This window comes from Trichechus manatus, unplaced genomic scaffold (genome assembly GCF_000243295.1).
Source record: "Trichechus manatus latirostris isolate Lorelei unplaced genomic scaffold, TriManLat1.0 scaffold00262, whole genome shotgun sequence".
NCBI lineage: Eukaryota > Metazoa > Chordata > Mammalia > Sirenia > Trichechidae > Trichechus > Trichechus manatus.
In genome coordinates this window covers 1,842,492-1,859,149 of record NW_004444198.1, presented here as the reverse complement: position 1 = coordinate 1,859,149, position 16,658 = coordinate 1,842,492, and the positions used below count along the sequence as shown (strand labels likewise).

At 39.4% G+C, this 16,658-nt stretch overlaps 2 protein-coding genes across 2 annotated transcripts in view; one reads left to right on the top strand and one right to left on the bottom strand.

Annotated features, from left to right (window-relative positions):
• The window catches only part of CEP76 (centrosomal protein 76), a 28,935-nt gene extending 23,286 nt beyond the window's left edge, over positions 1–5,649 (bottom strand). The window contains exons 1-5 of the mRNA XM_023724818.1: positions 5,504–5,649; positions 3,204–3,359; positions 1,603–1,684; positions 770–1,016; positions 489–543 (exon numbers count right to left, since the gene is read on the bottom strand). Coding sequence (XP_023580586.1) covers positions 489–543; positions 770–1,016; positions 1,603–1,684; positions 3,204–3,359; positions 5,504–5,566 — 603 coding nt within the window. The 5' untranslated portion in view covers positions 5,567–5,649. The remainder of the gene's footprint in view (positions 1–488; positions 544–769; positions 1,017–1,602; positions 1,685–3,203; positions 3,360–5,503) is intronic.
• Positions 5,650–5,942: 293 nt separating this feature from the next.
• PSMG2 (proteasome assembly chaperone 2) overlaps positions 5,943–16,658 on the top strand; it is a 28,874-nt gene continuing 18,158 nt past the window's right edge. Inside the window, exons 1-5 of the mRNA XM_023724816.1 lie at positions 5,943–6,204; positions 8,714–8,885; positions 12,134–12,192; positions 15,539–15,657; positions 16,551–16,657. Coding sequence (XP_023580584.1) covers positions 6,148–6,204; positions 8,714–8,885; positions 12,134–12,192; positions 15,539–15,657; positions 16,551–16,657 — 514 coding nt within the window. The 5' untranslated portion in view covers positions 5,943–6,147. The remainder of the gene's footprint in view (positions 6,205–8,713; positions 8,886–12,133; positions 12,193–15,538; positions 15,658–16,550; position 16,658) is intronic.

Below are 16,658 nucleotides of genomic sequence, written 5' to 3'. Positions count from 1 at the left end.
ATAAAAAGCCTTCAAATATATTAACATTAATTCTCAAACTGGATTTATTTCTAAGTCTCCAGAAACAATCACTGTATTATCTACATAAAACTGAAAAACACAGCACCTTGGATCTAGCAATTTATTCCATTACTTGCTTTAAGCAGTTAACATTTTTCACTGGGAGAAAAAATAATTTCTAGTACTATATTAGCCATTTTAACAATCTAAAATTCTGAAGACAAAATTCTACAACTTTGTAACATTTATAAGAATTTACTATATTGACAATTGAAATATATAAAATATCTTTATGGAAAGGGATACAATGTATACAACTATAGAAATCAAGTATCATAATTTTAAAGCTATAAAAATAAGATAGCTATAGATTCACACCTAAACTTTCATTTTTAAAAGTTGCATACCATCAGAAATCTAGCCATGCTTCCTTCATAAATGAGAAGAATCATGTCTCATTCTCCACTATATCCTCAGCACCTGCCTACCACAGTACCATGCACACAAAAGGCATTGATGCGTTTATTACAAAAGAACCAACAACTAAAATACTCAAAAAAAAAATATTTAGGGAAAATTAATTAGTAAACAAGGAATAAAGCAAGAAGGTGGGTAGAAGGAATTTAAATAAACTAGAGAAGAGCAGTGGGGACAAAATAAGACTAGGGAGACTCTTGCATTATAAATCTCTCCTTAAATCAAAAGTTGTTATAGTTGTTCTGCAGTAAAACCTAACAAAGATTTACTCAATTAAATGACAATTAATTACTCAAATTTATTAAGTTCCTTACCTAAGCTTTCTCTATGTACTTCAAGTAAAAAGCCATCATGAAGATCTGGTTCACAGGCACATGGAACAGGTTTAGAACGAAAACGTTGGTTTCGAAAATGTAAACATAAGGTAAAGGTCGAACAAACTTGTCCTGGTAAAGGCTCAGGTTCTTGCAGATGTTCCAAGAAAGCTTTTCCACCCAAAACCTGAAGGTAAAGATACCTCCGTGTTGGATCAATATTAGCTGTAAAGTGTAGCAATATATATGAGGAAACTGCCAAAATAACTTAAGGAATGTGATCAAGACAACAGGAAATAATAACTTGACAGGAATAAACCCAAAGACTAAAAAACGAGAAATAACAAATTTACTATATCTCAGGATCATGTACATACTGGGAAAAGAGATACATAATACCCACATTCTTTCTTGAGTTTACATTCTGGCTACTTTCTCCCAGCTAGGAAGGAGTTGGAGGCAACGTTTAGTATACCTTCGTTTTCTAGCTCTTTATCCAACAGTCCTTCATCTTCATAAACCAATTTAGACAACTGACAAGTCAGTGTACCTGTTGGCTAATTCTATTAAATTCATTACTAAAATATAAGAAACAGGTGTACCTACTTTTGCTTCTACTGTACCGTACATTAAACCTTCTGATATACTTCATGCAACACAGAATCTTAAGTTTTTTTGGCTGACTGACCACAAATATTTATTTCATTTTAGAAAAAAAACCTGAAGTGTTTTCTATTAAATACCAAACACTATAGCAAATCTATTACAATCTGCAGCTAAATTAATGTGGGGAAAAAAAAAATACACATACTTTTTTTTAACAACGTTGACTGTCTATCAGTAAAACAAGCAGGTTGTTTTGGAGAGGTAGGGAGTTCTTGATCAACATTGTCCTAGAAAGACAAAAAAAAAAAAAAAAAAAATCAAAACAAATATCATGTTTAAGCCAGAAAATGCCCATAATGGAACTAAGCATTGAATCAGAATTAGCTAGGAAAAGGGCCCCCCAAACATCCTTTATTCTCCTAGCATAATGAAAATGAAAGTTTACATACAAGATAACACAACTGGTCACTTCTAAAAATCTAATACTAAGAAATTAAATTGTTTTCAAACCATGATTCTAACAAAAGTGTTAAAAACAAATCCTTAATACTTAAGTAAAGATAAACTTTTTCTAAACCTCATATAACATTTGGTTTATGAGTGATTATGAACAGATTTTAAAAACGAAGTGTAATTCACACAGCCGAAGCTGTTACTAGGTCATTTTTAATAATAAATAGGTTTCTAAACCTCAAAAACTAAAAAAGGATGCTGTATTAGATACTTTATTCCTTGGTGTATTATAAAGTCCATTCCAATTTTTACATTAGGTTATCCAGGTATTGAGGTCACAGCTTCTCATTATTGCCTCATTTTCAAAAGAAGGCCTACTTACTAATTGTGCACTGAGGGGCTATCACCCCCCTACCGACCTATTTGTGGGAAAAGATTTGAGGGCTCTTAAGCAGTCAATTATTTTCTTAAACAAATATTTGTTAGTCATAGAAAATACAGTCCCAAAAAAGTACATTTATTTTAAAAATAAGCTTGTCAATCTAAAAAAATTATACCACAATCTTAATGAAAAAAGAACTTTGCTATGGTGACTAAGGTACACCTGACCCAAGCCATGACATTTTCAATCGCCTCATATGCATGCGAAAGCTGGACAATGAATACAGAAGACTGAAGAATAACTGATGCCTTTGAATTATGGTGTTGACGAAGAATGCTGCACATATCATGGACTGCGAGAAGAACGAACAAGTCTGTCTTAAAAGAAATACAGCCAGAGTGCTCCTTGGAAGTGAGGATGGCAAGACTTCATCTCATGTACTTTGGACATGTTATCATGAGGGACCAGTCCCTGGAGAAGGACGTTATGCTTGGCAAAGTAGACGGTCAGCGAAAAAGAGGAAGAGCCTCAATAGGATGGACTGACACAGTGGCTGCAACAATGGGCTCAAGCATAACGATTGTGAGCATGGCGCAGGACTGGGCAATATTTTGTTCTATAGTACATTAAGGTCGCTATGAGTCGGAACCAACTGGATGGCACCTAACAACAACATGGTGAAGTAATTTAACTAAAACACATACATTTAAGTTACAGACCTGGAGAATAACAAGAGAAAATTGTCATAAAGAGAGGAATGTGGTATACCTTCCAATTTCACTGATATTATAATAAATAACACTATTGCTGTATTAAAGGGTAGAGCTACCTTATACGTGAAACTAGGATATTACTAAACAAAATGGTTTAAAGTGGTTTTATTAAAAGGAGGCCCTAAATATGCACCCTATAAACAGTGTCAAGCGTGAGAATATACTTACGCTCTCAATTTTTTCCCCTAAATTACTCACAGTAACAAAATTAAGTTCTTTCATCACATCATCAATGATTCCTCTACGTCTAAGGGCTTTGATCAAATCTTCTGTTGATAATTGCTGTTGATCAGGTGCCAATTCTTCACGTATCGTCTCAGCAAGGATTTCTCGTATTCTGCCATGGACATCCATCTATGTAGAAAACTCACATTACAATTTTTTTTTCTCCTGAAGAGCACAGGTATCAAAGCAGCCAAATATTACCAATTAAACAGTTTCTTTGTAAAATACTGACTCAAAGTAAATAAAGGAAAAAATAATGGGAAACAATCAGAACAGTTAATGAGAATGTTGACACAATGTGAAAAACCTAACTAATGTCACTAATCAATCTACGTCGAAACTGTCAAAGAGGAATCTAACTGGCTGTGTAAAGTTTCACCAAAAACACAATATTATTTAAAAATAATAATAATGGGGGGGTGTTAGAGACTAAATCTAGGAAGTTTGAGTTTCAGGCTTCTCAACCTAATTGTAAATGTAAACTTGTTACCACAATTCAACGAGAAAAAAGGTAAGCGGTTTTGTTAAGGAAAAAAAAGGAATTTTTTTAAAAGATGAAATTTTCAAGAAAAATTTTTTAGAAATAGTCTTTACTGCTTATCTACTACCTCTGTTACTTTTTCCCGCACAAATAAGACTCAAGCAAAACTTATCTTTTAAGAAGGAATACAGTAAAATCAGCACAACTGGACTAAACCAAAGCTAAGAAGTTTCCTTAATACAATCAAACACTTCAAGGGACAGAGCAGCAGGGGTGGGGGTCTGGGGACCAGGCTTTCAAGGGGTATCTAGGTCAACTGGCATAACAAAGCTTATTAAGAAAATGATCTGCATCCTACTTTGGTGAGTGGCGTCTGGGGTCTTAAAAGCTTGCAAGCAGCCATCTAAGATGCATAAATTGGTCCCAACCACCTAGAGAATGAAGAACACCAAAGACACAAGGAAAGTACTAGCCCAAGAGACAGAAAGGGCCACATAAACCAGAGACTTCATCAGCCTGAGACCAGAAGAACTAGATGGTGACCAGCTACCACCAATGACTGCCCTGACAGGGAACACAACAGAATCCCTGATGGGGTAGGAGAAAAGTGGGGTGCAGAACTCAAATTCTAGTAAAAAGACCAGACCAGGTCTGACTGAGACTGCAGGAGCCCTGGAAAGTACGGCCCCTGGATTCTCTATCAGCCCAGAACTAAAACAATTTCTGAGACGAACTCTTTAGACAAAGATTGGACTGGATTGTGGGACATAAAATGATACTCGTGAAGAGTGTGCCTCTTAGCTCAAGTAGATAGAAGAGTCTATACAGGCAGCTTCTGTCCAGAGGTGAGATGAGAAGGCAGAGAGGGTTAGGAGCTGGTTGAATGGACATGGGAAATCAGGGGTGGAAAGGAGGAGTGTGCTGTCAAGTACAGGGGAGCAATTAGGGTCACATAACAATGTTATGTATAAATTTTTGTATAAGAGACTGACTTGAAATGTAAACTTTCCCTTAAACTACAACAATAAACAAAAAATAAAATAAGTAAAAAAAAAAAAAAAAAAAGGAATACAGTAAAATCAAAAGAACCTGGAGGAGGTAAATGAATGTTTGAATTTGCTTTCAACCTATCAGAGGTGTAACCCTGAGCCAACTTATTTACCCTTTCTGAACCTGTTTTCTCATCTATAAAACGGGAAAAATATTGCCCTCTCACAAGACTGTGGTGAGGATTAAGACGAAAGATGCTCAACACCCAACACAGAGACTGGCATACGAGCGCACAATACATGACAGCTTTTATTAATATTTCAACGTCCGGTTTTCTTAAATCAGCTTATTGCATTCAGTTGAGTGCCTTGAATATTCCATGTTCTCGTGCTCCGAAGCATCGCAAATACTTTCATTACATAGCCTTTGGCGCCTTCTCTTCCATGACTTCTTTGAGAAACGCTGATTTAAGCTACTGGCTCAATTTCAATGACACCCTCATGTTTCACCCTTAAACCAATTTCGATTTCTCATCAAAATTGAATATAAACCCGTTCCAAACACAGGTCTGACTTCCAGAAATAGGCCGATCAACACTTCATGTTCACAACGGTCCCACAGTACCAGAACGGTTGGTCAGCTCAGACTCGCACTCGCACTTCCTCAGCGTGTTCTCTTTCAGCGAGGCCAGAAAGCTCTCCAGGCTTCAAAGCCAAGCTTCATCCCTCCAAGCCCTATACTCCCCCAGCCCTGCCCGAACCCCGCGGCGGACGCCGGCAGGGAGGAGCACGCGCGCCCTCACCTTGTTCAGCTGCTGGTGGATGAGCTGCTTCAGCTCGGAGGCTTTCTCCGCGGGCAGCGACATGTCGCCTGCCGCGCCTCGCCACCGCTCCTCCCCGGCCTGGGAGCCCCAACGCCAGGCGCGTCGCCCGGGCCACGAGCGCCTCGGGACAAAGACCGCGTTGGCACCGGGCGCTCGCGCTCCGAGCAGGGCCGGGCGGGGCGGGGCGGGACGTAACGAGGGGCGGAGCCGGGGGGCGGGGTCGCGAGCCCCGGGATGCCCCCAGCGCTGCCTGAGCGGCCCGGAGCGGTTACCCCCGCGCCCCTGCAGCTTCCACACACCCACTGATGAGCCTTTCCAGGGTCTCCCAACGTGCTACCCGCCCATCTCCCGTACCCTCGCAGTTTCTTCCCGCCCTCCGCGCAGGCAGTTAATCTGGAAGGCCCCCGAGGACCCGGCGCTGGGGGGACGCAGGACCCCGCCCGCCCGCTTGCTGGCGTTTGCGTTCTGTCTGCTCAATTCCCGCTGTGTTCGTGTTCCGTTCGCGCTCCGAGTGTCTGTTCTTGCCGCTCGGGCCGCTTGGGCGCGTGGAGACGGGGCGAGCTCGCTGGTCGACTTCGCAGTCGTACCCGTTCTTTCCCTTCCTCCACCCCCACACTGCAGCCATGTTTGTGCCTTGCGTGGAGCCGGCGCCCGAGCTCACGGGCTTCACCCTCTTGATGGTGAGTCCCCTTGGCGAGCTTTTGGTGGCCCCGCCGGGGCCACGGCCTCCCGAGGCGCTTGCAGCTCCTTCGCCAGGGCTCGGGACGGGCAGGGACTTGGGGGGAAGAAGCGCTCGTTTCTATGTCGAGTTTTCAGTCTTCAGTGAAGAAATAGAAGAGGTCGCTTGAGGCGTAGTCCAAATAGAGCTTTTTTTGCGACTTATTAACGTATTCAAGTCAACAATTCGTGTCTTTGTTAGCTGTAAAACGGAAAATGTTGGGCTATTATAGACAACATAGTACATAGGCTTTGCAGGGCATCCTCCTTAAATTTTATTCTAAAAAATTTTTTTCCAGCTACTTTTAGGGTCAGTGTTAAGCTAGCAAATCAATGTTATTCTCCACAGATTGTCCCTGTTAAGAAACAGCGTAAATGTAATCTTAAACCATGTTTACTAGCTTGAATTTAAGCAAGTGGGGGGTTTATTGTAAAAAATATTAAAATTAGTGGCAGTAATAAAAGTAACGTTTCTGCCAGTAGTTAACACGATTTTATCGCTTGTACAATTAGCGATGTTCATTCAGTGTTTCAATAAACATACTGTTATGTACGAATATTAGAACAAGACTAGGTTCTTGTCCGCAAATTTACAGTCTACTTGGAAACACATGTAAATGGGTAGGGGCAATAAGTGCTAGGGTATAAGTTTGAAAAGATTGCAGATAGGTCCTAAGATTTATCGGGAGGGGGTGGGGGCACAGGGCTTTTTTCTTAAAAAGCTTGGTAGAGAAATTAACGCCTAGAAGATAAGTACTGGGTGCTGGGGGCAGGAATAGGGCATTTCAGAAAGATGGATGTCTAACCCAAGACACAGAGGCATGGGGGATCTGGAGGACTGCAGGGAGTTTGGAATGACTCATTGAGAGATAATAGGCTCGAGGGTTGTGAGCCCTGAAGACACCTTCGCAGAATGCACTGTTGGGGGTGCAGTACGGCTGGAGAGAGAACATTCTTTTATTCATTAAATATCAGGCATATGAGGCTAGAAAGAAGAGTGTTTAAAAGAGAAGAGAATGGCCGGCTGTCACAAGTAGCCAGGATGTGTGAGATGAAGAAAATGTACATTTTGGATTTAGCAACATGTAGGTTATTGATGGTAACCTTGGCTAGCAGTTCTCAGTGGAGTGGGAACCCATGCTGCAGCTTGTTGAATAAATGAGAGGTCATGGAGATGTGTATGTATTCATTAAGCAATAAAGTTTCTGCTTATATTTTAGAGGACAGCTGTTGAAGATTTTGGCTATGTAGGGACACTGAGAAATGAGTGGTAGTTAGAGGGGTATGTGGGACCCAGGGAGGGCTGTAATCTTTATGGAAGCTGACTGCCACATCTTTCTCCCACGGAGCAGCTGGCGAGTTCAAACTACAGGAGAAAGGGGGTGTAACCAAAGAAACAGTTTTTGAGAAGGAAAAGGGAATTACTGGAGGTTGCCAGGGGATTGGTCGATGACAGCTGTGAGCACTGGGAGACCACTCTGAGGGGCCCAGCAAAGTAGGATGAATGGCAGTAAAAACCAATACCTGGAAGTAGCTTCATTAAAGTGATACTTTTTAGAGAAAGAGTCAATAAAAATTAGTTATGTATTAGATATGGGTGGTAAAGGAAGAAGGTTCCTGTTTTAGGTGATTGGGTGAATGGTGTTGCTGTTTTCTGAAATACAAAATATGGGACAAGTTTGGGCAGTTGTTTAGTTTTATACGTGTTGAATGGGAGGTGCCTGTGACATAACCATGTAGAGATACCCTGTAGCTGTTAGACCTCGAGTAACTGTTCTGAGGTGTAGGTAGCGATTTCGCAGTTGGTTGTTTGAAATCATAGGACAAGTATGTGTGTGTTTAGTGTGAAAAGGTCACTGCAAGCTTTAGAAGTGGGCAAAGAAAGTGGCACAAGAATACCGAAGAGCGCTTTTGTGCATCCTCACAGCTTTCCCACTTCCTGAGGTATTCATTCCCAGGTTTTTGTGTGCCACTTTTCCTTACTCCTTCAGCTCTGTAGTCACTTTGCACCTGAAGTGAGTCCTTATTTGACAGTTTAAAATTACAACCAACCACACATACAGACATGTACACTCACACGTTAAATCCCTTTTCTCTGCTTTATTGTTGTCTATAGCACGTGCTACTATGTGTTTTACCTATTTATTTTGTTTATCGCAGGTAAACCACATCCTCAGTAGAAGCTCTACAAGGGCAGGAATTTTTTTCTGACTTTTTTAATTTCATCCCCAGTGGCTAGAGCAGTGATTGACACATAGGAGGTGCTCAGTAAGTGTTTGGTAAATGAATGGTCTTGAAGGTGGAGGATGCCCCAGCTGACATCACTGTTCTAGCTAATGAAAGAGTATTTAGCTCTGATGTACCTAAGCGTAAGCACTTGGCACTAGTACTATGATTATTGTCTTCGGTCTAAATTTTTAAAAAGTGCTGCTAATTTCTATGACTTATTGAACATATCTTTTATTATTTCAGCCAGCAGTATCCGTTGGAAATGTTGGCCAGCTTGCAATAGATCTGATTATTTCCACACTGAATATGTTTAAGGTTGGTTACTTCTATACCGATTGTCTTGTGCCAATGGTTGGAAACAATCCGTATGCAACCACAGAAGAAAACTCAACAGAACTCAGTATAAATACTGAGGGTATGTACAACTTCAGCATGTTTTATTCTACTACAGAGTTGTTTAAAATTAGAAATAGACTCACAGATACTGTTTTGAAGCAAATGTTTACTTAGTGCCGGCTTTGTGCAGTCGGTGTGTATGACGACCCGGCCCCATTACCCTGTTACATTCTGGCTTTAGGTCTTAGCCTTTTTTTTCTAAATGGCAGTGTTTATGAGGGATGTAACTGTGCTTGTATGTTTAGATAGAATTTAAGATTTCCTTTTCTTCCCCCCGTGTGGATTTTTTTACCCTTTATCCTCAGTTTTATTTTTTGTTCTTACTGGCATGTTTAATCATTATCACTAATACAAGGGAAATGTGGAAATGAGAATTCAACTGGACTCAGTCCTAATGTTTTAAGATGTGCTTCTCAACTAAACCTCAAAGTCATCTTGTCACATTGCTGTGGAATCCATAATAAGCTGATTAGGTCGTAAGGCTCAGAGAGAGTGAGTTGCCAGTTGCCCCTCAGTAGGGATGGGCTTTTTCTTTAGCATGTATTTCCATAAGTCCTCATTTCCTGATTGGACATGTTGGGGATGGTTAATAGGGAACACAGTTCACCTTGCACTGATGCTGTTTGGTTATTATGTCAGACAGCACCATGGGAGTCGGGGAGAGCTGGATCATGAAGCACAGGAACTCCGTTTACTTTGATGGCTAACTGTTCTATTGGCCTCTCAGTCTTCTGCTTACCATTTTGAGGTCAAAGCCAAAGGTAATAGAGGTGTCTGAGAGGCCCAAGTGGATTGAAGGACAAATTAAGAAGCATTTTGTTTTGTTTCAGTCTTATTAACCATGACATTATTCTACCTTTGCAGTAAGGAAATGCATTTTTGAGAAATAACTTTATTATTGAAATTCCTGCAGGGAAGATTGCTTTAACAACATGAGATGGATTTCAGTTATTGTATTAAAGGATAAAGGATGAAGCGGTAGGACTAGAATTCATATACTTTCCACTAATAATAGGTATCATTTATTGTACATTTACTATGAGCTGGACACTATATGTATTTACTTGTATTAATTGATTTAATCTTCACAACTACTCCATGAGGTAGTTTTATAGATGAGGAAACCATGGCACAGAGAAGTTGAATAACTTGTTCAAGGTTACATGATTAATAATTGGTGTAGCTGAGCTTGAAATCAAGGCAATCTGGCTTTGAGACCTGCCTCTTCATCACCATGCTGTCCTGCTCATGCACCTTCACTCCAGGAAGAGATCCACTTGCTTTCCTCTAACACAGACCATCAGCAAGTCAGTTGTACTTATAAAGTTCTTTGATCCACTTTATTGTGTTTAAAATGAGGTATTTTAAATAATTAAAAACATTATGACATTCCATCCCCAAACATGGAAATACGCACCTCTGAAGGAACGTGTTCTTGCGTAGCTGAAATAACATTATAGTATTTAACAAAATCAGGCATTTCTTAATATCTTCTTATGTGCCATCCGTGTTCAAATTGCCCCAGTTTACCCCAAAATATCCCTTACAGTATGTCCAAACCAGGATACAGTCTGGGACCCACAGTATGTCTGATTGTTGTGTCCTTGAAATCTTTTACTTTAGTCTTTTTTTTTTTTCTTTTTCCTTCTTCACAAAACTAACTTACTGAAGAGAAACTAGACTCATTGTCCTATAGAATGTCCCACCTACTGCATTTATCTGATTACTTTGTGGATTCATTTGACTTATTCCTCTACCCCTGTATTTTCTGTAACTGGAAGTTAGCTCCAAAGGCTTGATTAGATTTAAGTTAAATATTTTTGACCATAATACATAGAAGGTGATGTTACTTTCATGCTGCATTCCATCAGAAGAAAAAAAATGAGCAACAGTGTCTTAACAACAAAAGATGGTTGCATGATATGCTGATGTAAGATATAAGTACAAGTTGTCTCCGACTTACAGCGTATTCAAGTTACGGAAAACCACACTTAAGAATAGTCTGGTTTTTTTGTACATTCACATCTTATGTAATATGTACTGTGTACAACGTTGCAATGCATAGTTTCCTCATGTTATCATTCTCAAATCTTCGCTCGCAGATGTTCAGTATTACGATTTCTAAAGATACTGATAATAAAAGGCAGTAATGAAAAAAATGAGATATTTGAGTTAACATCAGAACCGATTTACAACAGAGTTGTTGGAACAGAACCCTGTCAGAAGTTGGGGACTACCTGTCTTGCTATTATACCAAGTGGTGTGTGTTACATTTTAAAACTTAGCCTGCCCACCCTTCTATACACATGTAATTTCCCAACCCAGGTCCGTTGAATTTGGACTGTATGTGTACATTGGAGATAAACTAGAGGCTGGAGCAGCCTAGGTCTTAGTGCCTTTTCCATAAATTTATGCTCTTTTCTCTAATTCTTAAACCTCCTGCTCTAGGCTTCTTTACCCTGAGTGTACCTGGTGCTCACTAGACTTGCTGAATGCGGCATAGCCCCCAACCTCACCACACCAGCCACAAGGAGACAGTCTTCAAAACACCTATAAACGAGAGACGTGATCCACCGGAAGACTTGCTCCAGTCTTTTCTTGTTTGTAGTCTTTATAGTAACTAGGAGCTTACCCCTTAGCAGTAGCTTAATCATGTGCCCTCAGAGACTGTTTTGTCCTTGGTACATATCAGAGCTTTGCATTCTTGGAGGTGAAATTGGGCCTTCAGCGTCCCTAGAATGGGCCCCTTGAAGAATCTGATGAAAGTTACAGATCCTGTTCCCAGAAAAACTGCACACACATTGGCTCATAGGAGATTTTACGTATTATTTCAGGTCTTTCAAAGACTCCTGAAGACCACAAATGTACCTACTGCAAGGATTTTCTTATATGACATTCTCCAATACTTTATTCTTTCTTCTGTTAATACCAATGAGTTGCTGTCTTCAGAGAAAAGAGGGGAGACTATTAGAAAAGACCTAGCTGAAACCAAAACATTTAGTTTTAGCTAAACAAAATCGTCATTCTTAATTAACTTTTTTAAGAATAAATCTATTTCGTAGACTAAAGCCCAGTGGCACATATTAAGGCACTTACAAAACGCTTATGTTAACAAAATGATACAGTGCATGTGTTCTGTGTTTTAATTTTTGAAAATATTTGGATACAAAAGTTCTTATACTGCAGTTTTAATTTTTTATCATATTAATAATTGCAACTTATAACTTTCATTTTTCTTACTGTATGATTTCATTTTTTTCTTTGTAGTATACTCATTGCCTTCAAGGAAGCTAGTCGCTCTTCAGTTAAGATCCATTTTTATTAAGGTTAGCATGTTCTATTTACGTTTTTTAAGTTTATTAATGAAAATGTAATGAGAAGATAGCAAGTGTGTATCATTAACAATTAAGATTCAAAAATCATTTCTGCTGTTTTTACTGTATGTACAGTTAGGTAGGAAACATCTGATTCTTTGGAGAGAATATAAGATTTCAGATGTATTACCATTATTTCATGATTACATAGAAAAGAACTGGGACGTACACCTTGGTGAAAAAGTTTAAGCAGATAAATATTGTAGGTTAGTCCAGACCGTTGTCATCTCTCATGCCCTCGATTCTACTCTTGGCGCTGCAAACACTTGATAGTTGTTTCAAAGAACACACCAGTGATCCTTTAAACCTCCTCTCTTCCCATCTCACTCACAGTGAAGCCATGACCTGTCCATGGCCTGCAGTGCTCTACATCTGCACGTCTGATATGGTAGCCACTAGCCACGTGTAACTAGCTAAGTTTCAACTAACTGAAGAACGTTAAAATACAGTTCCTCAGTCACACTAGTTGCATTTCAAGTACCTAATAGCCGCATGTGGCTAGTAGCGACCATAAAGGACACGTTCATCATCACAGAAAGTTCTGTTGGACAGCACGGCTCTACCTAATCTAACGTCAGCCATTCTGTGTACCCACTGCCTTTTTCCCCCTTTCTCTCACTCTACCCTGGCCACACTGGCCTCCCTGTGTTAGTTACACATACCAAGCTCACTGCTGTCTCAGCGCCTTTGCGCTGGTTTCTCGGCTGGAATGCTTCCCCCAAATGGCTCCTTTCTTTTAGGTCTTGGCTTAAGTGTTACCTCATCAGAAAGGCCTTCCCTGACCACCTTTTCTGTCTCCTTATCCTGCTTTCCTTTTCTTCACAGCTCACTACTACCTGGCATGACATATTTGTTTATTGTCTGACTTTCTAATGGAAAATAAGCTTCCTTAGGGGAGTGTTGCTACCTCTTAACTTCCCACTGCTAGAATAGTGCCTTGTACATGGAGATGCTCTCAGGAAATATCTGTTGGGTGGATCATTCAGAATGACGAAGGTGTGTCTGCTCAGGAGGTCAGAAATAAGGGGCTTTAATGACACAGTTCACTGCAGAGTACTTTTTAAGTATAACATACATAGAGGAATGGGTACAAATCTTACGTCCATAGCTGAATGAATTTTCACAAAGTAAACCCTTCAGTGATCCCAGCCTCCAGATCAAGAAGTAGAATATTTCCGACATTCCAAGCCTTCCCCCACACCTCATCCCAGCCATTGCTTACTTCAGTGGAATCCGAGGGGGTATTTTCCTTCATGGCCAGCTTCTTTCGCTCAGCATTCTATTTGTGAGGTTCACTGATTCATTCTCACTTGTATGTGGTATTCCATCGTATGGATGAGTCTTAATTTATCCATTGTACTATTGATGAAGCATTTGATTTTTTCCACTTTGAGGCTATTGGGAATAGTGCTGCTATGATTGTTTTTGATATTTATGTTTGGTATGTATCACTCTCTCCTTTCTTTCGTTAACAGTGTCATACCTAAAGTTTTGCAGTGAGAATTGTTAGCATTTTTACGTTGTGCCATGTGGCTTTTTTGTTCTCTTCCTAATATCAATGTAAGTTAAAGAATTAAGATAGATAATTCAGACACTTTTAAATGAAATTTTTGGTGGGCGAAAATAATATAAAGTAATCTGAAATGTTTATTGAGTGTTGATTCTTTACACCAGCACTATTCTAAGCGCTTTATATTTATGATTCTGTTTAGTCCTAACAACAATTCTGTGAGGTGGATAATTAACATTATCCTTATTTTACAAATGAGGAAACTGAAGCACAGGAAGTTTAAGCAATTTGGCCGAGATGTACAGTCCATAGCAGGTGGTGCCAGCATTCTCATCCAGGCAGCCTGACTCCAGCCTTCCTCTCTCAGCTACTGTGCTATAAATGTTTAGCCCTTTCCTTACCTGCATTTCAAATTTTGTTGAATAATCATCTTAACAGTCTGTGAAAGTTTCGATAAAGTGAGTTTTCCCCCAAATATTTGGTAACCCACATTCCATATTCACTGCTAACATCTTGCCACATCCGCTTGATCTGTCTCTCTCGATACATGCACACAGTTCCTTCTGCCAGACAAGCTAGAAGTAGGCTAGAGATATCATGCAATTTTACCCTGGAATACATCATCACACATCTTTCAATCTCAGGGATATTCTCCTTCACAACCACAACACCGTTACCACACCCGAGAAAATCAGCATGCAGTGAATTATTCAATAGTACCATTCATTGTACTTGGATCAATAGTCAATGCCTGTGGAAGCAGCAGTCAGGAAATCAAATGATGTATTGCACTGGGCAATTCTGCTGCAAAAGACCTTTTTAAAGTGTTAAAAACCAAAGATGTCACTTTGATGACTAAGGTGCACCTGACCCAAGCCATGGTATTTTCAGTTGCCTCATATGTATGTGAAAGCTGTGCAGTGAATAAGGAGGACCAAAGGACAGTCCGTGTATTTGAATTGTGGTAATGGCGAAGCATATACCATGCCAGAAGAATGAACAAATCCATCTTGGAGTAGGTACAGCTGTCTCCTGCTCCTTAGCAGTGAGGATGGCTAGACTTTGTCTTGCTTTCTTTGGGCACATCATCAGGAAAGACCAGTCACTAGAAAAGGATGTGTTTGGTGAAGGGTCAGGAAAACGAGGAAAGCCCTCCATGAGATGTGTTGACACAGTGGCTGCAACAATGGGCTTAACCATACCAAAGATTGTGAGGGATGGCACAGGACTGAGCAATGTTTTGTTTTGTTATATGTAAGGTTGCATGGCAACTAACAGCAATCATCCAACATATTCACATTTCCCCAGTTGTCACCAAAATGTCCTTTCTAGTTTGTTTCAAGTCAAGATCCAGTCAAGGTTCTCACGTTGCATTTGACTGTTAACATCTTTTTAGTTGGTATCCTTCAGTTTAAAACCAACCTTTTTCTTTTCCTCATGATCAGATTCAGGTCAGAAATTTCTGGCAAGAACATCTTATAGATGACCATGTGGTGGTTTTTAAGTAACAACAAATCACTTAAGTAGAGAACTGGGAGATTTTCCTCTATCAAAATTGAAATGTTTTGAAACCTAGAGTCCTCACAAATAATTTATTTCCTAACTGTAAACGTATATTATCGTTCTTCATCTTTTATCTCAGTTTAAAGATGATAAATGGATTTGAAAATACTAATAATTTTAGTATATGCAAGTATATAACAAAGTTGATAAAATGTAAAATACACTTAGTATATTCTAAGGTCTAACTTTTTAATTTTCTTTTTATTCTTTCAATGGTATATAAAGTATAAATCCAAGTCATTCTGTGAAAAGCTGCTTTCCTGGGTAAAAAATAGTAACTGTGCCAGAGTTATTGTGCTTTCAAGCAGTCACTCGTATCACCGCAGTGATCTACAGCTTCGCAGGTATGTTCTTGCTGTTGAAAATTTATTTTTGTTACGGTTTGTACAGTATTGTGATAATTTCACTATTAAATTTTTTTTTTAAATAGCCATGTGTATCGTTATCTCTCCTCTCAGAAATTTAGAAAGAGGTAGGTGAAAGAAAGTCAAGAGATAAGAGGGAGTGCAGTCAGGTCAGTACTGTTAGTTCCTGTGTGATTGGTACAAGTTGGGGCACAGGAGAGGCTTTGGTGTAAAGACAGAGATGATTCCAGAACATGCTTTAGTGCTTGGTATCACACCTTAGGATATACATGGCAACATCACAGATCTCACCCAATAAAGAGAAAGGGGCCTAGTTAGAAGGATATCCAAGATTCATTGGTTGATAATTTTTAAAGGTTGGATTGATTTCTCTACTTATTTCCATATGTGCAACCATTTGTATTACAGAAATCCATTTGCCTCTAAATATAGCTCACTGGCATGTCAGAATGAATTCTTAAATGTAAGACAAAGTAGCCAAGAGGTGGAAATATAAAGTATTTTATTGCATTACAATTTATACACCTATAAAAGCAGGATTAAAAATGTCCATAAGCCAAGAATTATCTTTCAAAACCAGACCTAACTTCTAGGAATCCAACAGTAGACACCCCAAGCCACATAGCCTGAAGGAGCTGTGGGAGATAGGTCTGTTCTCATGATGTCCTTGTCTTATTTTAAGTTTTCCTGTGTCATACTCTCTCCTAAGTAAGTAAATATCAAACTAGAGCAATGTTTTTTGTGTATTGTTCTTTCTTGTGTTTTGCCTTGGGCAGCCAAATATATGGAGACCAAGATAATTTTAGCTAAAAGAACTGCTATTTGCTTTATTTATGAGTTCTTAAAAAATTTATTATGTGATTGTTTTCCAGTACTCCCTTTCGCTACCTGCTTACACCTTCCATGCAAAAAAGTGTTCAGAATAAAATAAAGAGCCTTAATTGGGAAGAAATGGAAAAAAGCCAGTGCATTCCCGGAAT